We start from the raw sequence: 25631 nt of genomic DNA on the forward strand, positions 1-25631 counted from the left end.
AGATGATAAGAGACAAATATTTAAGACAGCTCAAACAAAACTTCGATCATCATTTTCACTTAATTGTGCATCTAGAAAACTATGATCCACCATGAATTAAAAGTTCTGCTTGGACTTTCATCCCATTTCATTCTGTTAGTAAGAAGACTTAGTCACGCTGCATAAACCTAAACACTTTGTCTATATTGGAAAGATTTTCCTGTGTTTGAATGTAGCTTTGAAGAATCAAGTAAGCTAACAACACACTGATTATCACTGATAAGCCAGAGTAAAGCAAAGCAAATTGAGGTCATCAGCCTGTCCGGTAATGTGACTGTCTTGAAATGTGCACAAGATTTGTAACACAGACCACTTAACCTTGAAAAGGTTCATCTTGTGTATTACATTTTAATTTTGTGGGCTTTTTTCATAAAGGTTGTCTTTAGGATTTATTTCCACTTTAAATACTCAAAAGCCTTATGCTTTCTGAGACGAACTAGTGGTTTACACACTAAAAATAGTAAGTATCTCCCCTTTTGAGGAGGGTGGAGATGGAGTTGTGATCAAAATACTTATGCTTTCTGAGACGAACTAGTGGTTTACACACTAAAAATAGTAAGTATATCCCCTTTTGAGGAGGGTGGAGGAGATGGAGTTGTGATCAAAATACTTATGCTTTCTGAGACGAACTAGTGGTTTACACACTAAAAATAGTAAGTATATCCCCTTTTGAGGAGGGTGGAGGAGATGGAGTTGTGATCAAAATACTTATGCTTTTCTCTAATTAGAACAATGAATCAATATAGCTTTTTCTTGTTAACAAGTACAGGTGTTACTATGCCAGCAAATACAATTAAAGGTAGTTTTTTTTAGAATATTTGATAATTAGATAGTGGATGAATCTACCTCAGGTAGAACTGCCATACAACCTCATTACTCAGAGTCTTGAAATTTTTGCCACAACAGCGTACACTCTTACAGAACAAACACATTCTTTCTTGTAATAGCAGAATACTACCATTATAAGTATTGAAATTACTATAATGGTTTTTTTATTCCTTTTAACAGATTAACACTTTTTTGGACATACTGTATTTAGGATTTTACCTTTTATTGATTTTAGCTATGCTCCCACCTACGTGAACTACTAAGGAAATTAACGTGTTTGCTATCTGAAACAAAGTTGAAACATTGACTTGTTGCACAGCATTTATTGCAGAAACAAAAAAAGCTGTGGGGATTCTTAACACTCATATTGTAAGGTTACAAAGAAAAAAATGATCTGGAAGCACAGGATCCACTTCCTTAAAGCTCTGCAAGAGCTAACATACACGACTATGTATGACATTTTAAAAAGACATGTAAGGCACTGCGCATAGTCTTTTTCCCAGCCCACATAGGCAGGGCCTAAGAAGCATTATCAAACATAATCATTACAAAATGAGAGAAGTTAAAAAAAAAACAGAAAACCAACCCAAAACTCAAAAAAATTTTTTGAAAGTCAAGTTTTATTGTTAAAAAGGTAACAGTAAAAGCCAAGGATGTTTTACTTGTCTTATTTCCAAGATAGGAGGAGGTATGAGAACTTTGTGTCTACGATATTTCTCATAAAGGTAGGGTGAGGGTTCTTTTAAGGGACAGGTTTTGCGGGCAGGCAAGATGCGTAAGGGGGCTAAATTAAAATTCAAATATGATTGTATGACACCTACAGTTAGGGCTTTAAAAACCACCACTAACTTGCTAAAAAGGTGAAGTATTGCCAATTCAAATGAAGGCACTATCAGAAGAAAATGAACTGCTAAGAGGCCTACCTACAGCCAAGAGACAGGACTTCCCTTGCGCAAAGCCGCAGCCAACCATTGCCCTCACACAGAGCTGCAAACCAGTACAAATCTTCAAGCCAGTATGTCACCTTTGGAGTCTTATACAGCTCTTTTCATGTCTGCTTCTGCAACTGGTATTTCAATGATCTCGATGTCCAACAGTGAGTTACCTGCATGAAAAAATAAAAAAGGGAAGACTGACGAGGAAAGTTATCACTTTCCCTCACAACTGTCCAGTCAAAGTCAGATGATGTGTCCGTGCAGGAAGATTTTGCTTCATCTCAAGAACATTGGCTTGTTTCTTGAACTTGAGAACTTGAATATTTCAGAAAAAAAAAAAACACCCAAAACAACCCACAATGAACTATTCTCACACTCAGAAACCCTTAAGAGATGGGCTTGCACACCGTTACTTTACTCTTTCCTCACAGTTTTACATAGATTTGCGCCTTTTTGCTTATGGCTCCAATTATGATCCAGCAGTAACATTATCCTTGTACACCTCTACACAGGCACGCAAAAGTTTTGCGAGGAAACGCTGCCTAAAAACGCGAGCGGCTCCCCAGTCCCTCCCGTAAGCAGAACCAAGCAGGATTTAAAAAGAAAAGCCCTCCACCAGAAGAGGCCTACGAAGAGAAACTGACTTTGGTTCAAAAAAAGAACAACAGAACAAAGAGCAAAGGCCCCTCTGCCCCGCTGGCTGCCGGCCCCCCGCCCCAAGCAGCAGCCGCCCGCCCGCCGAGCGGCGCTCCAGGCACGAACACCCGCTCGCAACCGCCTCACAGCCCCGACCCCCCCACCCCGGGCCGCGCCCGGCCCGGCCCTGCCCTGCCCTGCCCCACGGCGGCAGCTCTCCCTCTTGGCTCCTGCCGCCGCTGCCGCGCGGGCCTCCGGGCTGCTCTGCCATCGCCATGTCCGCTTCCTCCTCCTCCGCGGCTGCGCTGCGGCCGGTCACTCACCTGATCTTTGACATGGACGGCCTCCTGCTCGGTGTGTAGCCTTCTCTCCTCTCTCCCCTGCCGCGGCCTGGCCCCCGCCCCGCGCCGGCCGCTCCCACCGCGCCGCGACGCCCGGCCTGCCCCTCCGCCGAGGCGCCTGCCGGGGCCGGGGTGGGGGCGGGGGCGGCCGGCCTGCCAGCTGCGGGAGTCCCTTCACGGCCTCCTCGTTCCGGGCGGTCAGCCAGGGCGCCCTGGCCGGCGTTGCTTAAACTCGGCTGAAGGGATTAAAACAGGAAACGAGTTATTTCCTTCTCCTCCCCCCGCCACCCCCTGCCTTTCATGGGCAAATTTCGCCTGAATTAAAAGATCCGGGGCTGACACTGAAAAGGGCGCTTACCCTTAGTGGTGGAGGACTGAATGAGGTGGCTGTGGGGAGAGGGGTGAGGGGTAGATTGGGGTTAAAAGCCAGGGAAAGCGGGTGTGGAGAATGGGTTCCCAGTTTGCAGAGCCGAGGAGCCCAGAGGCCGCGACGCTGCCCCGGCGCCTGGAGGTCTGCAGGAGGCGGCCGAGAACAGCCAGTGCCTCAGCCGGGGGGTGCTTGTGCTGTGACGGGTACAGGAGAGCGTTTTTGAAGCAGTTAAGGGTTGCAGGCTTCAGCTGAAAAGTCTGGAAACCACTGTGATAGTCATCTCCCAGTTTTTGTATCAGTGGACTTTCAGGTTTGGAAGGTTATTCTGAACTCTATCACCTCCCGTGCTACAGCTGGATTGGATCTTGAATAGTCAGTATGACTAGAACAGTATTTAAGTCTGCTCTCAACTATTTCCTGAATCAGGGCCTTCTGCTGCATGTCTCCTGTACAATAATGGAGTATTTTTGTATGTGACCTGTTTTTTTAAATAGTCCATGTGGATTGTCGCACAGGAAGCATCTTTGGAAGTGGGTGAGTTCTTAAAAAGTGCGAACTTGAGGTGTGTGCCGTCCTGCAAAACTAAAATTGGTGCAGTTTCTGGCAAGACTGCTGTGAAGTCTCATGAATTACTCCAAGAAATGTGCACTTTTCCCTCCTTCACACCAATAAGAGGTGAAGGCAATTCAGTTATCGTAGTTTAAAACAAAAATGGCTTTACTCGCACTATCACAAATACTTTCAAGCATTTTAGAGCCTTTGGATTCTGTTTGTTTCATCTATGCTGTCAATACCCTGTGCTAAACAGTGATTGAATGAGTTATTTAGGTTTCAGTTTCACCACTGGAGTCTGAAATAGCCCAGGATTATGTTTTTTTCCTTTTAATCCAGAACCAATTATTTTAATTTCATTCTTATTTAGAAGTTTCAGGAAAGCTTTTTTTAGTTACTATCGCTTTTTAGCGGAATTTGAAAATCTGCTTCCCACAGAACCTGAACAGGACAGTCTAGGTAAGCAATATGAATATTTAGGCATTGATATGGATACGTAAGATTTCTGTATCAGTATTTACAGGATAGGTGCTTTAGCTTTGGACAATATTCTAGGAACTAAAAACATTTTTCTCAGACGCTATCCTGTCTATATTTAGAAACTGCCTTTCAGTAACATTCCAAGCAGGCAAAACCAAAACAAATCAAGGTTCTGAGTCATGTTTAGTTCTCCAAACTCCTGGGGTTCATACAGTGAAGAAGCATTAATAATACTCTAGATTATGAACCGTACTTCATACTGGGAAAGTAATTATAAAGGATCCATAATTCTTGGACCTAAGTTTGCCAAGATTGAGACACTCGAGATATAAACCTACTTCTTACTGTTATTAAATTTATCTGTTGTAAAGTACAGCTCCAGAGAAATACTTTGTCACTTTCTGTATTCAAATAAAATAGCAGACATAAATTATGGCTTTTTGTGTGCTTATATATAAAATATACTTACACGAAGAGTTTATGGATGCTGGTATAATTTATTTTTATCCCTATATATGAGGCATCCTTTGCACTGATAAATATTTGTTGTGTTGTGTTTCCATTCCCCTAGTTACTGTTATGCTACAATGGGGATGTGATTTCTTCTATTTAAAAAAGTTGCATAGCAAGAATGTGTTGTATTCCAGTAATCTTTCAGCTGTGATGAAAGCCATAATTATGTATAAAACTAAACTGAAAATAGTCTTAAGTGTCTTCCACTACAGAGGCATAAAAGGGACACCACCTTGATGATTTTCAAAATGTACACTTCCTTTCAGAGGAGTTGTAGTATGTTTCAGCCTCTAAATAGTTTGAATTCTGTCACAACTTTAATGTAGTTTTTGGTGAACCTGTTTGTTTCATGATGAGTTGTGACCCTTTGGAGGCAAAAAGGCAGTCAGGAGACTGCTTGGACTTCCGCAGGATTCCTAAATGTTTCAAGAAAATTGAAAGAATTTTGGGGCAAGAATGAAATAAGGGGCACACGGGCTAGACGCTCTCTGCCCAACCTGTCTGCTGTAAATCTTCTGAATGAGGCAAATGGTTATATTTATGTAAAGCTACATGAGAAATAACGTTGCTTTTAATTTTCTTATTTTTAATGTGTCACATAGTGTTAATTGAAGATGACAAAATGAATTACATACATATTTCTAGAACCTAGAGAAATCTGCATGAAATTACTTCCTTTGAAAGAGCACAAACAAAATTTTCGGTATTGGATATCTAAAACTACACTTTTGCAACTTCTTAAAGTACTCCCATAGCTGGTTGCATTTTTTAGAGTCTGAAGCTTTAGGTTTTGCAATAATTTTCACAATGAAGTAGTTTGTGAAAATGTATGTCACTGGTTTTGGAAGTTTTCACCTAAACCTTGCCGATATTGTAGAACAAATATGAATTGATCTATAGACGATGAAAAATTGAACATTAAATTGATCTAATATGTAATCTGCCATGAACTTGTTCCCTATAGCTGACATATTTACTTCTGATTAAGGAAGGCAGAATATCTTCTGATAGGAAGATTTCCAAAATATTCTTAAATACTTCATAACTGTGAGTGTAAAATCCTTAAATGAGGTCTGAGGCACTTACAAGGTTCTTGATTTTGGAAACAATCCAAGTATTACCTTATAGAACCTGCATCCATATACTTCAGTGGCTAAGGCTAGGCTATGTGAAAGTGTTGCTAAGTCTGATCTTCTGTGACTTTCTCTCCCACCATCTCTTTAACATAATTGAGACTGATTAAGTTGTCCTTGAGTCCCACCTTGATATATTAGCTTGCCTTCGATAGGGGAGTTTTTGCCCCTGAACTGCCAGTGGACATGATCCCTTTCATTCGGAGTCCTTCTGTATCAGTATTTGAAGTATTATCTAACACCCTTTTTTCAGCACTTACAGTCAATGCAGTTTACCCTTCTCCTGGGGTTTTCTCCTTTTGGATTACCTTCTCTTTCCCTTTGAGCTGTGGATAAAATCTTAGGTTCTTTGTCTGTTGTTCCAGTTGCCAGGAAATTAGCACACTAGAAAGTAATGCTCTCATTTAGTAAGTAAAATATGTGAACAGCACCTCTAGACAGCTTGTTATTCAATAGGTAAAATTAATTGAAGGACTTTTTTGGTAGGTGACTCCAGCTGTAATAGAAAAACCAGCCTTTGTGCTAGTGTACTACAGTTACATCCTGCTTTATTACACATTTGCAACAGGGTATAGTTAACATAGTTTATAAGTGGTGCTCAATTCACTGTGTAGTGTAAACCAGAGGAAAAGGAATAACTAAATTTTAGTTTTTGGTTTACAACTGTATTTTTTTTTTTAAAACCAACACTTTTGGGGTATTATATTTCTACTTGCTTTCCTACAGCAAATCCTAACAATAAATGCTCAGAACTTGTACAATAGTTTGTTTTTTCTTAATATGCTTTAGTCTTTTCCTGCAGAAGACTACTGTTCTAATTGCTAGTATGTAATGTATTTAAAACTATTAAACCTAGTTATGTGTGTGCTCATCCAACACACACAGTACAGGGTTAGCTGTCTAAAATAAAAAATAAAAAAAAAGCAGAACAGAAGCTTGAGATCTTTGATACCTATGTAAATACTTCTGTTATAGTTGTGCTGTTTAATATCTGATCCTGGCATTTTAGCATATTGTAAAAACATACAAAACCAATGATGAAGGTATGGAAGGAGAAATCTATTGAATTTGTACATAATATGCAACTAGAGTAATGCCCCCTAGGATCTACTCACAACTTGCTGCATATGTTGTGTTTTGAGCTACGACAACTGGTTTTGTTACGTAACTGTAGCCAATAGCTACCCCACCACCAGAACACAGATAGGATTGAATGTTGCCTTTGTTGATCCGTGCCTAAACTTGTAGGGGGCTGAAAATATTTTAAATTAGCAATTACATTCTCTACAAGCTGCATGTATAATATTAACCTTTCCTAACTGAGAAATAAACTTAGGAAAACTGCTGCAAAGATAAGATGTTTCTTAGCATTGTGCTTAAAGCTGAACTAAAGCTAAATTAACATGCAGAGAATGTGGCACTTCAGTATAGAAAGTTTAGTCATGTATTTATTTTTGTTTAAATTTCTGTTAGGAGTAGTGACCGTTTTATGTAATGGCACTATCCTTGCCAGTGTCCTTTAGTGTTGTGGAACAGCGTCTTTACATGAGATAAGTCAGCATATTCAATTAGACCTAAGAGATGGTTTCTAAAGCAGCATAGTTTTGCAAGATGCCTTCACCATAACTCAAAGCCACGTTGGACTGCACAGGCACAGGTATGCCAGCTTGTTCTGAGCATTTGCAGAGGGACGAGAAGTAGTTTAAGCAACTGGGATCAGGAGTTGCTGCTTTTGCAGCTGCTGTTTCCTTTGTGTGGAGAAGACTGCTGGATTCTTGTGTGCCACTTCTAAGCAACTCCTGCATAGCTAATCATACAGATAATCTCTGGTCTATAATATAGAAGAAATTAATTTGCAGTTAAAGTAATTGCAGTGTTGTGAGATTCACAAGAGCTTTGGCATGTTTTCTTTCTCCCCAGTGTTACCTATGCACAGTCACAAGGTCGGAAGTCAAAAATGTACTCTTACTTTCATTTCATTGCACAAGTTGCCTAGGAGATTGCTGTTACAAGAAAACTGGTAAGAGTTCCACACTGGAGTTTGCTTATGTGCATGCTGTCTTTTATTTTACAGTGTGAATGGGAGGTTAAAACAGCTTCCTATTTCTTCTGCATCAGAGCAAATAGCACCAATTCAACTAAACATCAGTCCTCTCTAGATTGTCCTCTATTGCGGCTTAAGTGCAGGAATTAATCTTCTTAGGCTATAAACTGGCAATCTTGTAAGCCTATTTTCTGCTTCTAGGTAGTGGAAACTTACTTTCTTGCTATTCTCCATTTCCATCTGGTTTTGGGCAACAAAGAAGGAAACAAAAATAGTCTTGTCCCTGTGTTCTGTACTTGTATTTTATTGCAAAAACAAAGAGATTAAGGATATTATTAGATTAAAATACCTCATAGATGCTTCATGAGCAAATTTGGAGATAAGTAAAACAGCTCCTCATTGAGAATTAACTAACCATAAATAGAGTAAATAAGATTTGTCATATGCTTGAAAGCTAACGTTTTAATTTAACAGCAAGGGAAATTTTGGCAAGGACATAGCAAACATACTAACCTAGAGTCTAACTTCTATTATTCCCATGATTGATTTGCAAATTGTCTATCCACATGGTTGCCTGTTGTTTGTGGTTAGAATAATCCAGCATAGGAGCTTAGTTCAGCATCTGCAGAACAGGATTTTTTTCATTTCTGTAATGGTTACTGCACTTCAAAATGCCATGGGCAGCATTAGCAATGATCTTTTTTTCTCACTGGGGAATTAACAGAGGAATGCTCCCAAGCTGAAAGATCCATGATTTGATTTTAATATTGCATATAAATTACACACAAATGCAATGTAATTTTCATGCTTTTTTGTTTATTTATTAGTTGCACCAGACCCAAAGCATTTGGTTTTAAAAGAAAAAAAAAACCACATGCTAAATAAATTAATCCCAAGAGATTTCAAATTTCTACTGTTAACAATGTGGCTTTTGTTTTCTGACTGTTACACACATTCAATTGTATAGACAGCCTTTAGTAAGTGGAGAGGTATGTTTAGAAGGTGCTGGGAGTCTAAAGGTTCTGTTTAGTGTTTTTAAAGATGCACACAGCAGTTTGACCATTTATAAAAATTAATCTCTTTCTGTGCCTAAATGCAGATTTTCGAATATGTTTGTAGATGATAAGGTTTTATGTTTGTTGGCTACGTACACTGTTTTGTGTATAAAGTTCCAGTTATTTTGCTTTGAATGTAAATAATAAGGTGTCATAAATGGAACAGAATTTCACACAAAGAAAAGGTGCATAGAATTTTCCCTTATAATAACACAGTTTCCAGCTGCTGCATTCTAATTTTCTTTTTACTTAAGAAGAAAAACAACATTAACAACCCTGGATTTATTATTCTGGATACTGGCAGTAGTTACACTGTGTGCCATCTTGGGCCCAACTCTGCAGCTCTTGTTCTGAGTAGTTGTAATTCGTTCACATAGCCTTGTTGCAAGTTGGCTAATTGAACTCTTGAGAGTGGAATTTTTAAGGTCACCTTAATTCGTCTGCGTAGGACAGTTTACCAGCAAAATTCTGCTCTGTGAGTTCTGCTGTAGTATTTTCTCCAAGAGACAATCTTATTCTTGAACGCTGGCATTTGTACTTCTGATATTGGGGGGAGAGGTGTTGGTTGTTGTTATTATTTTTAACTAATTTTTTTTTTTTTTTTTAATTGGCGACAGACCTTAATGGTGATGATAATTTTCACAATATGATCATTGCTTTTTTAAAGACCAGGAGCTATGTTAATTAACAACACAAAGCAATTAAGCTAAATATCTTCTCCCTTCAAACTTTATATCTATTGCTTTCATTATGGACAACTGGTTTTCTTTCGCACAATGTAGAGACTGATAGTCATTGTTGCAGCTTCTGTTGTGTGTTTCTGTACCTCTCTGTATTGATCCTCATTTCTTTCACAAGACTACCGAGAAGTATTTAACCAAGATCATTTTTTTATCTTGGAATGGTCCTGACAGACTCCTGACCTTGATTTATCCTTTTCCCCCCCTTTAATAATAATAAAATCAGTGTTCTGGCCCAAAGTTCATTGAGGTACTGCCAACCTTTATCAAGATTTTTCTTGGTACTTAGACAGGAGAAAACCATCCTGTTTTATTTATCTCACTATCTCACTTTTGACTTCCTTTCCTTCAATAACCAGTAAGGAATGCTTGTCTCTGTTTCTTGTGTCTCTTTTTTGATGGCTGACAGCTTTTTTCTTTTTCTTGTTTTGGGCAATATTTTGCTTCTTGAATGGCTGCACACCTATTGACAGTATCAATGTTTGCTGTCTCTGTGTCTGCTTTCTGTTCTTTCTGCAGCTTTTAATAATCTTTAATTCCTCTTATAATAAATACCATTTTCCATAGTAGTTTGGCAATAAATCTGATGATGTAATTTGGAAAAACTTTCATCTAAGTGGACACTGCTGTTTCCCAAGTATGGTTTTGCTGTTGGTATATATAATGGCTGGTTTCTTTTTAAAATGTATTCTTATTTTTCTTCCTCCTTCCCTTTTGAGATATATGACGTATTTTTGTAAAAGTTGTCAAGTAAGTCCTGCTTCTAGTAGACTGTGTGTCTCTGATGAAACAGGTTTATTTCTAGTTCTTGAAAGCGTTCCTGTTGAAAGCAACTGAGAGGAAAGCCTAGTTTATTATTAGTCAGCCTAGTCTTTCTATCTAACATCCAAAGGAATTTACTTAATAGGAATTGACCTTTGTCGTTGTATAATATGTATGGCATTACACAGTGTCTCATTCTCCCAGCTCATTAATACGCATTCTCTGACCTGGTGTAATAGTTCCAGCAGCCCCTGTTACTGTAACCTTCTCTCTCCGAAGGGTAGATACCTGCTAGACCTTTGCAGCAGTCCTGTGCTTGCGGGTGCTGAACTGATTGGGTTTGCTGCCAAGCAGCTCAGCCCTCTTGTTCACTCCTGGGCATTGATGGTCTGCTGTGCATAAATATTAGTTCATTCAGGTTCTCTTTCACAGTGTCACCATATACTACAAGTAGCCTGCTCGTGTTAGGGCATCTTTTAAAATATTATGTTTTTAAAATTGTGTTCTACTTTGGTGTAACGTAAACTGCCACAGAGTACGTGTTCAAACTAATAGACCCTTGTTTGATTACTGACCAGTCATGAGAGGAAGTGTCTTTGTTAGATTGGGATGTTTTATGGGTTTGATGCTGGTTCATTTGGGAACATTTCTAAGAAAGAGGAAAAAATTTGTGCTAATACTGGAAGAAGAATGGAATGAAAGATAATGTGTGTTTAATGAAAAAACAGGGATTATAGTGTATTAGAAGGGCTGAAGTGGGAGAAACTAAAGGGTTTAAGGTGGCGCATGAGCACACTGAAATTTCATTTGAATAAATTGTTGTGTGGTGAATGGTTTCTTTGTTTTTGTAATTTATACACAGAAAGCTCCTTTGACCTGTCTCTTCAGGGCAAAAGAGTAGTAGATCCATGTATGCCTGCAAAGTGACTTAACCCTGGATAACGTCATCATTCTGCTACAAGACCATTACTGCAAAAAATTACACCACGTGAAATGGTGGCTCTTTTTATGCTAGGACTGAATCCGCTCTATAGCGTTATATTATTATTGGACTAACATAACATTCTTTGCTTTGTGGCTCAGAGGAGATGGAGCCACAAAGAGTGTATCGCAATGCAATAAATTTCTAGTCTTTAAAAATTAAAAACAGTGGGGAACATGTCTCAGGAAAATGAAAATATTTGGGCCACTAAGGTATTGTAGTATATCTAATTGCTACTTTGCTGCCTGATAACATGCATTGTTATTATTGCTGTGGATCATATTTTTATGATATTTATCCTTCTCCCATTTTTAATTTGAACATCTTCATTTTCCATGTATGAAGACATCTAAGAATAAAGAGGAAGAAGTAGCATTGATATTTTGGTTTTGCATGTTCTAGAACCTTAAACTTTTTATGTGGCAGTTGATTGCAAATTGTACAGTATTGTAAAATTTAGTTTCTTTAAACGTTTGACTCACTGTTGACTTTGCATAGTTTACTGTTTGTCATGGCTTTGCCTTTTTCAAAAGGGAAGTGAACGATTCCCCTTCCCTTTTTTTGGAACTTGTTACAGAGAGCAGGTAATTAGCATGTGCACTTGGAAACACTGTAGAATAGCAAGATAAAATTGAAGTTCTAGATTCTAAGGGTTAGGTTAAAAAAAAAGTTTTGCATCTTTATACCCCTTGTTATTACTAATGCCAGTTCTGCCCTTTTTTTTTAATTAAAAAAAACTAGAGTTCTCTCTTACAGATTTAAAAAAAGAAAGTTTTGATTTTACCTGCTAATTGTATTCAAAGTTTTAAAGAACTTTTGGCATGTTTTTTAGCTGCCTGTTACCTGAGTCTTCATAGCTTTAGAAACAGCTGCATCTCCTAAAAACCTCAACTATACCTCTGCAAAATTTCTGTGTGGTTGTGATCTGTCACAGACAACCTCCCCTGTCCAGGCTGGTCCCTGTACTGCCCTGAGAGGAAAGCTTTCTGGAGTCTGCTGTAGCACCATTCCTGCTGTCCAGATCCTTCTTTTCCTATGGAGAGCAGGATGGTGGAGAAATGAGGCAGTCTACACATATGTTGGGGCAAGATTTGAAATAACATATGGCCTGAGTGCTTCTAGGTCACGGGGTTTAGAAATAGTCTATAAGTTCCAAAATGTATACATTGGACCTACAGAAGTAGCTGTGCTTATTAATGGCAGTGTTAACAACATGTAAGAGTTTATCCCAATACTTACACGTATATGCAAATATACTTTGTATAGCAGTCTTCACGTGACATCTTGATCTCTGAGAAAACTTCTGAATTTTGATGGCATATTAGGAAGTGTCACAGCATTAGAAGTTTTCCGTTTATGTTTATTGTTGTTGTTAAGGTTTTTCTAAGATTATGCTCTAAATTCTGCAGTTGTCATTCCTTGGGTATAATTCCTCGTATATATTATGTTAGTATTGCTTTTGTCTCAAATGCATTTCATAAATAGAAGAAAGTCTGTGAAGTGTTCATCATAGTATTAGACTTCCTGTATATGCTATTTTTTTTTTAGGTATCTGTTTTACAGACCAGAATCTTTCAAATAATATTCTTTCTGTTTGGAAATTTCCAGTACTCTACAAAACCCTACAGTTCCTGGATAAAGCTTTAGAGATACAGGAGATGTCTTTTCATGCGTGTGTATGTATGCAAAGGAGATTTCTTCCACTTAAAATAACTATTAGGATAATGAGTGGCTTTTCAGTAACTGAAGCTGTCAAAGAAAAATGCCTTAAAAATATGTCAAAATATTCTTGAAGGTCTCTGCATATGGAGAGTTAACAATAAAACTGGATTATGTGGTTTATGAATTAACTAGGCCTTGTTTTTCACTAATCAAAGCTCTTGGCTTGAAGAGTTGGCATTTCAGGATTTGTAGCTGATACCTGCATTATACTGGTTAAAGCTGCTCTCCACATTAATCTTTCTATGTTGTCCCCCATCTCTCCCCCAGGCAATAATACGAGATGATTAAATTGTGTGTTAGCATGGTTTTCCTCCTCATTGCCCTGGTTAGTTGAGAAATAGCTATATGTTCTTAGAAGTTTCTACTAAGAGGGGGAAAAAGAAAAGCCCTATTCTAAGATTCATAGTAAAACCATGGAAGTTACTTCCCTCTTCATCCATTCGCTTTTCTAATACTGTAGTTCAACATGGAATAGTATCATGTTTTCTTTTTCTTCCTTCTGTTAAAATTGCAGCTTTCAGGGGACTAAAATATTCCTGTTTGACCTAAATGTTTCTGTGTTTGTATGTAAAGAAAAGGAAGGCAAAATACTTTTTTTCCCTCTGTGTCCTCTTCAGTAGCTACTTAGTTTACCTTTCTCTTCATAGTATCTTGCATACTGAAATGGTGCGCTTCAGTTCTCTACTTTATATTCTAATTGTATGTACAAGAAATTAAGTTTCATTGATGTTCTAACATCATTCCTAAGTATATCTCAAAAGAGTTAAAATAAGAAAAATACTTCCAGTACCCATTCATTCTCTCTGGGTTGGAACCTACATTTGCCTTTCTTCTGTCCTCGTATTTCTTTAGTCTTGTGCAGAGAATTAAAAACAGGCTTGCTTTTGAAAAAAAAATACTCTGTAAGTTTAGGCCCAATTGAGATTTGATCTGATTTTCCTAGAAATTGTTCTCACTAAAGTCTTGAAATCCTCATCTTACCTGAGTCGTCTTGACTTGGCAGCTGATTTGATAGTGCTTATCAATAACTTTTCCCCAAAACCTTGTTCTTTCATGCCATTCTTTTTTTAGACACAAGCACAGCATGGAAATACGTCATTCAGAAAGATTATATTTGTACTCGTGAGTGGTTACAAGGTTCCCAATACATAGGTATTGAACCATATCAGAGGTGTAATAAGGTGTACCTTACAGATACTGCTCTTTCCTTAGATAGAAGTAAAAGAGTGGACACAGATGTTACAAAATTCTATGATTCTGTTTAAGTAACAGTACCTACTCCTTTCCTCCAAGCTATGACAGTTTGTATTGATAATATAGGCCTAGAAGCATAAATCAAATATTCACCAAAATAGTTTACAAAGAAAAATGATTATAGATATTGTATGACTGTACTTAATGGTAGTCTAGTTTGAAAAACGTATTACCCACTTGAATTGTCTATAATGGAGCCTTTGAGACAACTATAGACTACCAAGGAAATTATTTTTTCACAGAGTGATGATGGTGATGCAATTTAATGTCTTCAGTACTGACAGTGTAGATGCTTCCTGCATCTACATTCCTGTAGATGCTCCGGCAGGGGGATTGGACTAGATGATCTTTCAAGGTCCCTTCCAATCCCTAACATTCTGTGATTCTGTGATTCCCATTTCCAGTTCAAGACCTACTTAAGCTCCTCTGACAGTCCATGTGAGGGAGTTAAATTCTCAAGAGACATGCTAGATTTTCTATAATTAATAATAATAATAAGGTAGAGGGTACTGTCAAAAGAAATTCTCTTCTTGAAGAAAACAGCTTTAATTCTTGTATAATTTCATTTTATTTATTTGTTACTGGCAAATTTTTAAAGCTCTAGAAAATACAAGTTCATAACAGAAGTGATGACAGGCTGACAGCCCTGTAGCAGTACCACCATGAACTGTGTCAACTTAGCACAAGAAAAAACCCCTCCAGCCTCTTTGGTTATGACAAGCTCGGTGATTAAAACTGCCCCTTACATTTTAGAGGGTGGACTGCAGCCATGTTCAACAGTGTTCAACTCTGTTTTCTTTGATTGCAACATTTCATACAATTGGATTCTTACATTAATAGTTAGATTTGCTCTTCAGACAACAGAAAAAAAAAAACAACACAAAAGGCTTTTCAGCTTGGTGGTGGAATACCAGTTTTGCATTTTTGTGCAAAGTTTTCAGTCTCTTTGAAAACTACTGTCCAGAGGCTGTTAGAAAGATGTGGACTATAGTGCATTTGCCTTGTTTCAGAAGAGAAAGGCTTTTGGTGACCAGCTGTTTTATTATTATTACAACTTGTACACCTTCTAATTATTTTTTCCTTGCATTTAGGAAACATGTAAATTACCCTGTTTAACTGGATATGCAGCTTTAACTATATGCCTAGGAAATGTTAGTCATTCTAACAGTTTCAAAACATAATGGGTCAAAAGGTATAGCTTTAGGACTTCCTCTTCTTGTCTAAAAGTCATTTAAGTTCCAGTGACTCAGTTCAATGTATTCAGCAAATGAACGTGACACCTTTTACTTTGCTGATTTTAAGCTTGATTTAAGCTGTTTGTTGAATAGTGTCTCTTACAAGTGGCATTTTTCAGAGTTATTTCATATTCAGGTGTTAGTAACTTCTACTTCATTCTAGATTTTGTGTGTCAGATCTGTTTGGATACTGCTGAATACACCTGTTCATAATTGTTTTCATAGTTACTATATATAGTTGCATACGTGATGCTTATCTTAATCATTTCTAGCTATTGTTTTTGCCACACCTTGTCAAGTGTTAATCAGAGAGACCTTTTTTTTTTCCTAATTTCCTTAAATTTCTCACCCTTTCTAACTATGAAGCTACCTGCAATGCACCTTCAAAAACAATTTTTCACATTTACAAGCAGAATGATAGCAAATTGTTGCTATGGTGCAAAGAAATTTTTTTTGTAAATCTAATTTCAGGTTAGTTACTATGGAATTGGAAATGTGTACCTTATCTAATGTATTTATATTCAGAAACTGTGAGCTTGATTGTCTTTTGCTTGTACCATTGTGACTTAATTGATTTCAGTAAATTTGTGCCTACTTCTGAGTAGTGAGAGAAAGGCTACTGGATTTTTTTTTCTTTAGTTTTTGGATGGAGGGAAGGAAGTTAGGGCTATTTTTGGAAATAAAGTAAAAAATCTCCTCTTATCTGCTTATTGAGCATATACTTTGCCAGCCTGTCTTTTGCAAGCGCTGTTGCAGTAGAACTAAGCACACCCCAGCGAAGTCACTCCTGTGTTGGGCTTATTAAATTTCAGCTGCAGGAGAGTGAAGCTGCTCATGTCTCAGGATGTAAACTTTGACCTTGGCTTGCAGAACTGAGGTAGAAGGGAAGAAAGATTGAGTGGAAGTGGAATGACTCCTAGTTCAGTTCACAATATCTGTTTTTATTTTTCGCACATTAATCGTATGGAAGAATGAAATGACGGACTAAAGTTTCTTGCACTCTTTGAGTCTCTGAACACATATTTTTTTATTTCATTTAGTAGGATACACAGAAGTGTTTCTTGTAACTCTAAGCTGTCACACTCAAAACAGAGTCGTAACATTTCCATTATGCCCAGAACCACTCTCTAGCAAAATAAGATTCAGCCTCTCCCCTTTGAGATAGCTGAAAATATAACCTTAATAGCTACTGTCAGAGAGTCTTCTTCCAGCTTTCTATTTCTGCTTCAGTCCTCATGTGAATTGGGTTCACTGATGTGTTAGTGAGATTCTCTGTCTGAACCTTTTTGTAATCACTGTATTCTTCCAGGATTGTAGTGTGGATAAGTTTTATGTGTTTTTATAAAACAACCCTGGTACTATTTTTTTAATTTTTCCCCAGTTTTAAACAAGAGATAGTAGAGTTTAGGTTAAATGGATTTTTATATTTGAAGACCATATGCTAGTTTAGAATTGTCATAATGTGCTAAACTCTAATACTAGGTCAGTTTGATCCAAGCACAGGGCTTAAGAGGCAGATCTGTTCTCAGTCACCTCCTCTCTGCCAGGAAATGCCACTCTTAGAAAAGCTTTAAAAGCTAAAATATTTTACTTGGGACTGGGTCCAGTACGTCCACCTTTAGGTACCTGATGTGTGCCAAATTTTTAAGTGTTCTCTATAGCACTTCTAAAATAAAATCATTTTTGTGTGCAGTGAAAAGATTGATGCTTTTTTTCTCCAGATGGTGGTCCCTGGGGTGGTTTCAAACTGAGGTAGTTTGAAACCCTATCACAGGCATTTTGCATCCAATGTTTAATTTCAAAATATCTCCTCCATGTCTTACAGGAGCTGTAGTTGATGCCTTGTATTTGCATTTGTTTTTCAGGCTTCCAAATCCGTCTGCATCTGCCATATTAAGTAGAGACTTTGTATGATGGGAGGTAAGAGTTCTTGGGCAGATCATACAACCTTGCACAAGAAATTTCACAACAGAAGCCTAGCTCTTAATATGCTGATAAGATTTTTCCAGTTAATAAAGGCTGACATATTCGCTATTTTTAGTGTGATTGTATATACTAGTATTACTAGGTAGACTACATCATCTAGGCAGAGGCCAAAGATTTTCAGCAAAATTTCAAATATGTACTGGGAGGAAATTATATAGCTCTTCAGCAGCAGACCTGATAATTAGTGTGTAAATTCTCAGGAAGAAAATAAAAGGAATCCTGTTAAACAACTGTTATTGCATACTGAACTCTGTAAGTGGCAGTTTGTTGGGGAATATTAATATAAGGATCTAGTACTAATACAGTCTGACTGCAGCTGGGTAGCAGCTGGCTTTATTTCCAGGAATAGGAAAAGTTCCTGTTGCCGTACAAGGTGTCCTCAGCACATAGCATCTGCTGTTCAGGTGCTGGAGTGCAAATGGTGTTTGACCTCAGAAACACAAAAGCATTGTGGGTGGGATAGTGCTTTGAGCAACCTGATCTAGTGAAAGATGTCCCCACCTGTGGCAGGGAGGTTGGACTAGATCATCTTTGAAGGTCCCTTCCAACCCAAACAATTCTATGATTTAGGTACTTACCTCTTAGTGGGTTCAATGGGGCTTGGTTAAAAGCTTCTATGGCCAAGTATAAGTTTTTATTTCACCATGTCAATTATAAGCAAGCTGATTATAGTCTAAACCAACTTACAGTCAGTAATGCTCTGGGCTGCAGTCTGTATCTGACCTAGAGTCAGTTTGGACCTGCCTACAGCTTACTGCCAAGTCTGGAGGTAGAACAACTCTTGCTGTCGCCATGTGTGGTTTTTCAGTGCTCTGTGAGAATAGCCCTCTACTCTGATCCTCAGCCCCATGTGGGAGGCAAGGGCTGTGGCCATGTGACTTCAGAGAAGCCTGTGGCTCGCCTAGGTAGAAGTCCACACTTATGTGATGTTCAAAGTCCCTGAAATTGGTATCTATACCATGATTTTGAGGTTTCATCTACAGTTTTCAAACAAACAGTGATTACAGCTCATAAAACAATTTTTGATTTGCTGTATCACACTTACTACATGAATCTCAAAGCTCTGATTCTTTTTTGTATTTTAGATTCTAGTTAGGATTAGGAGTTCTTGGAATACAACTATTAAAGAGATACTGTGATCAGATCTTTCAGTATTTCTGACACTTTCCTCTTGACTGTAGGTGGTCAGCCATGATGAAATGTCCTCTCTCTTGGAAAATCAAGAGCATTGATGTTTGGTTTTCTCATCTTAGTGTTACCACCACAGATAAATTACTCCATCAGCAGATTTATTTCAAAAATTTTAGGTGTTCTTGAGTGTATGGAAAAGATTAGCTTTATTAATCTGTAGTTCTTTACACTTCCTTTGTGGTAGTATGTTTGACACATTGCTGCAATTAAGTTTAGAACATTGTCCAAGGCCACACTGGAAATTTAATGGTTTTCTTTTGTATTAAAGTCACTCTGTCTTTTGAAATGTTTCCACTGTTTAGGAACCTGACTTTTTGGACAGTATTACAGAAAGTGATTTAGAAACATTAACACTGAAAGTTAAAAAACTTGAATTTGCAACTCGCCTAAGTCTCCTGGGCAAGCAAAAGCTTTCTGAGAATAAGGAAATTGGTATTAGAAGAGAACTGTGGCATGCTGAAGAGAATTTTCTCTTTGGTCTCATTTTGTTGGGTGTTTTTGAGGGAGGAATAAAGTTTTCTGATTCTTTCTTTCCCCTCTCTTGACGATTCTTTTTGCAATTGTTGCTGGTTTAGATTGTGGGTTAAACAGAACAGCTCTGGGTTATCTCTTCAGGGAAGGTTATATTCCTTATAGCTTTTCCTGGAGAAAGTATATCTTAATTAAGAAGATATATTTGGTTATTCTTCTGCTGACTTTGATAACATAGTGACCCTTTTGGTTTCATCTACCTTGTGCGGTAGTTTATCCAAGTGCCTTGGAACATCTCATTTCAAAACAATTTTTTAAACCTTGTTTTGCATTCCTCGGGTTAGTGAACTGCTGCCATGCGTTGTCAGCAATGTATCCAGAAGAGACACCCCCTTGGTGAGAGGCTAACTTCTTGTGAACATGCTATAAGATGTTCTTCCCAGAGCTAGTAGCTGCTCCTCTGGGTAAGAATAGTCCTTGTATAATACTGTTGCCTTGTTATAGTAGCTCATATGCTAATGACTGTAACTGTTGCCTGACTTGGTCCTTGTCATACACATTTTAAGAAGCTACATCTGTCAGCCATAGGTTTCGGCCCAACAAGCGGGGTTGTGTAGGCACTGTATCAACTGCTGTTTGCGTAGTTCTGTTTTTAATGGTTAAGGGCCTGTGTGAATGCCTAACAAAGCATATCAGGCAACTTCTATGAATCAGTAGCTTTTCTATTTTTAAACTAATGAGATGCTGTCACGTAGTTGATGTTTAATAAGTACAGTTTTAGGATGTTTTGAATTAAGTCATATATATTGCCTGCTATTTCAAAGTTGGGTTCCCACATGCTCCGGAATTGAAATACAGACTTCTTTTTACTTTTTCATGTGTTATTTTGTATTGGTGGTGGAGTATTTGTTTACAGCTCCACTTCAGAAGAGCGTTTGCATGGTTTATTCGTGAACTGTTTCTTTCACTTCCCTGTGGCATTAAAAGGAAGGATAAGGTGCATATGTGAATACAAGGTAGCGTTAAGAAATGTCTGCTGTATTAATGTAAACTAAAAGCCTTTTGAATTTCTTCAGAAGCTTCTTCCCCTCCCCATAGAAGTAAAATGTTTCTTTGCATATAAAATGGGAAAGTGGCTTCTCCTGTAGCTGCCATTGATGAATTCTCCCAGTAATATAAGCCCAGAGGGGCAAATATGTGATACTCGTTTGGGAACAGTTCTATGCAGCTGTTATTTTTTGACCACCAAACTTATTTTCTTTTTAAGCCTGTTAGCAATAGCTTGAATTCATGGTAGGATGTCTCGTATCAGAGAAGGGCAAACAGACTGACAGCACTTTGAGTGAGTTAGCCAGTGGCAGTGTGTTTCTCTGGTCTTAGTGAAATAATCAACATGTAGCATATTCGTATATCTTGGAGAGTACTTATATTAGTATTCCAGTACAACAGAAAAAAAAAGAAATAGCTCTGCAAAACTTTGAGCTCCAAAACAGACTTCTACCTGCTCCCTACTAAAATGAATAGTAGATCATTTCAGAGAGTTTTTCTAAGTGCTAATCAAAAATATAATGATTTGCTAATCATTACTCAATTAAATTTGAAGCAGTAATTTTAATTTTTGGCAATTATAGTCATTATTTTTTCTTTATCTTTGGAAGTTATGGTTTATCAATCACATAAAATGGTTTACCAAATAACTTGCTCTTTATATCTAGCTTAAGATTTTGAAGCAGCCATTATTTGGTGCTTGATATTTATTTTAATAGAGGCTTTATCTTCCTTTAATTCATATAACAATAAAATGAACTTAAATTGTACTGGTTATGAGCGTATCAGTCGAAAGGAACAAGACGTGAATACTGCAGCATCATTTCCTTTGACTGGTGTGGGCCAGACTGCATTTAAGTTCAGCCTGCCTGGTTGGGTACATCAGCACCACATGCCTTGAAATTTAGGCATGGCTCAGATATTTCGGTTGAGCATGCATAAAAGTAGTGCTTATTTGCTCCTGTGACAGTGACTGAAGTGGGTGTCTCTGTAAGGTGATGAATTTAGATTTCATTTTTTTCATAAGCAAGTTCATTTGGAAGGAATGAGGGGAATAAACAAACAAAGAGTTGGCAGCAGCGACAGCAGCGGCAGCGGCGGCAGCGACTGAGGTGAGTGCGGGTCGAAGGCGAGATCGGGCTGTACCGGGCGGTTTTCATACTCTGGGCCCCCCGAGCAGCAGCCCCGAGCTGCTTCCCCCCCGACCCCGGACCCGGAAGTTCCCGGCAACGAATCAGGAGAGGAGGGGGTGTAGCACCACCCCCTGTTGATCGGGTGATAAAGAGCCTCCCACAGGGGAGAGGGTGAGTCAGCAGTGACTGTGTGTGTCCCAGGGCGGGGGAAGCCACAGCCGTTTGCAGGTCGTTGGGGAGGGCGCTGACTCCCTCCCAGTGCACAAGGCGAGGAAGGCGCCAAGGAGCTGTGAACCAGGGGTGTCACCAACAGGTATTTCCCAGCTCAGTGAAAGAACAATGGTATCTACCCGGCGGAAGAAGACCAAAATGGATGTGGGAACCCAGACAGAGCTCCCACGGAAGGAGGCGATGGTGCAGGTCGCAGGCTGCAGGGAATGCTACAGTGTCTCTGTGGTGACAGGGGGCTGTGTGCGCTGTGAGCAGGTAGATGATCTGCTCGGCCGAGCGGCACAGCTGCAAAGCCAGGTTGAAAGGCTCCAAGCCGAAGTAGAAAGGCTTAGGAGCATTCGGGGGGCTGAAATGGAGATAGACTGGTGGAGCCAGGTTCTGCCTTCCCTGCAACAAAAATGGGAGCACCTGCCAGAGAGCTCCCAGGATCGAGGGGCCCCTGTACTCTGCCCCTCTCATGTGGAAAACAATAACCTAGAGGAAAGGAGTGAGTGGAGGCAAGTCTATGGCCGTGGCAATAGGCGAGTGCCCTCCTTGCCTACCTTGCCTCCTCAGGTGCCTCTGAGCAATAGATATGAAGCCCTAGTGGAATACAGCCGGTCCAACGGGGATGTGGTGGAGAGGCAACCTATATCAGAGGTCTCACCACAGTCAGAAAAACCTGACAGGCGTATAGCTACCTCCTCCACAAGGAAGAAGAGAAGAGTTTTAGTGGTTGGAGACTCCTTCCTAAAGGGATCTGAGGGCCCAATATGCAGAGCTGACCCCCATCAGAGGGAGGTCTGCAGCCTGCCTGGAGCCCGAATCAGGGATATCACCAGGCAACTCCCCAACCTGGTGAAGGCCACAGACTACTACCCCCTGCTGATCTTCCAGACAGGTGGGGAAGAAGCTGCATCCCGTAGTCTGAGGGGGATGAAGAAAGACTACAAGGCCCTAGGACGGTTGGTGAAAGAGTCTGGGGCACAAGTTGTTTTCTCCTCCCTCCTTCCATTTTCAGGTGATGACGTGGGATGGAATAGTAGGATTGTCTCTATTAATGCCTGGCTACGAAACTGGTGCTACAGGCAGGGCTTTGGGTTCTTTAATAATGGCTGGTTTTACAAGACACCAGGCGTGACTGTAATACATGGGAAAGGTTTATGTCGTAGGGGCAAAAGGGTTCTGGGACAGGAATTAGCAGGGCTCATTCGGAGAGCTTTAAACTAGATTCAAAGGGGGATGGGGTAGTAGCTGGGCTTGCACCACTGGGGCAACGCTCTAGTGTTGAGGTAGACCAGGAGGCCTCCCATCCCCCTAGGGTGAAATCGGTGTGCTCAGCTCGCTCCCTGAAATGCCTGTACACCAATGCACGCAGCATGGGGAATAAACAGGAGGAGTTGGAAATCCGTGTTCGGTCAGGGGGTTATGATCTAGTGGCAATTACAGAGACTTGGTGGGACACCTCGCATGACTGGAAAGTGGTCATGGATGGCTATGTCTTGTTCAGGAAAGACAGGCCACTAAGGAGAGGTGGTGGAGTTGCTCTTTATGTGAGTGAGCAGCTAGAATGTATTGAGTTCTGTCCAGGGGTGGATCAGGAGCGAGTTGAGAGTTTGTGGGTGCGAATTAAGGGGCAGGCTGGCAGGGGTGATACTGTTGTGGGTGTCTATTACAGGCCACTGGATCAGGATGAGGAGGGTAATGAGGCCTTCTACAGGCAGCTGAGAGCAGTCTCTCAATTACAGGGCCTGGTTGTTGTGGGGGATTTCAGCTACCCTGATATTTGCTGGGAGGCCTACTCAGCCAGCCATCCCCAGTCCAGGGGGTTCCTCCAGTGCATTGATGATAACTTTCTGATGCAAATGGTGGATGAGCCAACTAGGAGAGGAGTGTTGCTGGATCTTATCCTCACTAACAAGGAGGGTCTGGTTGAAGAGGTGAAGGTTGAGGGCAGCCTTGGTTGTAGTGACCATGAGATGGTAGAGTTCAGGATCTCATGTGGCAGGAACAGAATAGCTAGCAGAATCACAACCCTGGACTTCAGGAGGGCCAACTTTGGCCTTTTCAAGCAATTGCTAGGGGAAATCCCATGGGACAGGGTACTAGAAGGTAAGGGGGCCCAAGATAGTTGGTTAGCATTCAAGGACTGCTTCTTCTGAGCTCAAGATCAGAGCATCCCAGCAGGTAGGAAGTCAAGGAAGGATAGCAGGAGACCTGCATGGTTAAACAGGGAACTGCTGGGCAAACTCAAGTGGAAGAAGAGGGTGTACAGATCACGGAAGGAGGGGCTGGCCACTTGGGAAGATTATAAGTCTGTTGTCAGAGTATGTAGGGAGGCAACTAGGAAAGCTAAGGCCTCCTTGGAATTAAACCTTGCAAGAGAGGTCAAGGACAACAGAAAGGGCTTCTTCAAATACATTGCAGGTAAAGCCAACACTAGAGGCAATGTAGGCCCACTGATGAATGAGGGGGGGGCCCTGGAGACAGAGGATAAAAAGAAGGTGGAGTTACTGAATGCCTTCTTTGCCTCTGTCTATAGTGCTGGAGGCTGTCCTGAGGAGCCCCGGACCCCTGAGGCCCCAGAAGAAGTCAGGATAGAGGAGGAATCTGTCTTGGTAGATGAGGGCTGGGTCAGGGACCAATTAAGCAATCTGGACGTCCATAAATCCATGGGCCCTCGTGGGATGCACCCGCGGGTGCTGAGGGAGCTGGCGGAAGTCATTGCTAGGCCACTCTCCATCATCTTTGCAAAGTCGTGGGCAACGGGAGAGGTGCCTGAGGACTGGAGGAAAGCGAATGTCACTCCAGTCTTCAAAAAGGGCAAGAAGGAGGACCCGGGTAACTACAGACCGGTCAGCCTCACCTCCATCCCCGGAAAGGTGATGGAACAACTTGTTCTTGGTGCTGTCTCTAGGCACATCAAGGATAGGGGGATCATTAGGGGCACTCAACATGGCTTCACCAAGGGAAAGTCATGCTTAACCAACTTGATAGCCTTTTATGAGGACATAACCCGGTGGATAGATGATGGTAAAGCTGTGGATGTGGTCTATCTCGATTTCAGTAAAGCAGATTGGAAGGGACCTCGAAAGATCATCTAGTCCAATCCCCCTGCCGGAGCAGGTTTGCCTAGACCATATCACACAGGAACGCGTCCAGGCGGGTTTTGAATGTCTCCAGAGAAGGAGACTCCACGACCTCTCTGGGCAGCCTGTTCCAGTGTTCAGTCACCCTCACCGTAAAGAAGTTTTTCCTCATATTTATATGGAACCTCCTGTGTTCCAGCTTGCACCCATTGCCCCTTGTCCTGTCAAGGGATGTCACTGAGAAGAGCCTGGCTCCATCCTCATGACACTTGCCCTTTACATATTTATAAACATTAATGAGGTCACCCCTCAGTCTCCTCTTCTCCAAGCTAAAGAGACCCAGCTCCCTCAGCCTCTCCTCATAAGGGAGATGTTCCACCCCCTTAATCATCTTCGTGGCTCTGCGCTGGACTCTCTCTAGCAGTTCCCTGTCCTTCTTGAACTGAGGGGCCCAGAACTGGACACAATATTCCAGATGCGGCCTCACCAGGGCAGAGTAGAGGGGGAGGAGAACCTCTCTTGACCTGCTGACCACACCCCTTCTAATACACCCCAGGATGCCATTGGCCTTCTTGGCCACAAGGGCACACTGCTGGCTCATGGTCATCCTGCTGTCCACTAGGACCCCCAGGTCCCTTTCCCTTCTGCTGCTCTCCAACAGGTCTGTCCCCAACTTGTACTCATACATGGGGTTGTTCTTGCCCAGATGCAGGACTCTACACTTGCCCTTGTTATATTTCATTAAGTTTCTCCCCACCCAACTCTCCAGCCTGTCTAGGTCCCTCTGAATGGCTGCGCAGCCTTCCGTTGTGTCAGCCACTCCTCCCAGTTTTGTGTCATCAGCGAACTTGCTGACAGCGCACTCTATTCCCTCATCCAAGTC

General features: G+C 40.4%; 2 protein-coding genes across 6 annotated transcripts in view; one reads left to right on the forward strand and one right to left on the reverse strand.

Moving 5' to 3' along the window:
- Positions 1-2896, reverse strand: part of STS (steroid sulfatase) — a 121420-nt gene extending 118524 nt beyond the window's left edge. For 3 of the 4 annotated variants that reach the window (XM_068419636.1, XM_068419609.1, XM_068419619.1), the window contains exons 1-2: positions 2762-2896; positions 1791-1972 (exon numbers count right to left, since the gene is read on the reverse strand). The gene's annotated coding sequence lies outside the window, so the exon portion shown is untranslated. The remainder of the gene's footprint in view (positions 1-1790; positions 1973-2761) is intronic. The other variant, XM_068419627.1, reaches the window with a different exon arrangement.
- Positions 2671-25631, forward strand: part of PUDP (pseudouridine 5'-phosphatase) — an 88806-nt gene continuing 65845 nt past the window's right edge. The window contains exon 1 of one of the 2 annotated variants that reach the window (XM_068419657.1): positions 2671-2792. In XM_068419657.1, the coding sequence (XP_068275758.1) occupies positions 2714-2792 (79 nt within the window). In that variant the 5' untranslated portion in view covers positions 2671-2713. Of the gene's footprint in view, positions 2793-17505; positions 17542-25631 lie in introns of those variants that run through there. The other variant, XM_068419666.1, reaches the window with a different exon arrangement.

Source organism: Nyctibius grandis, chromosome 2 (assembly GCF_013368605.1).
Source record: "Nyctibius grandis isolate bNycGra1 chromosome 2, bNycGra1.pri, whole genome shotgun sequence".
NCBI classification, from domain to species: domain Eukaryota; kingdom Metazoa; phylum Chordata; class Aves; order Nyctibiiformes; family Nyctibiidae; genus Nyctibius; species Nyctibius grandis.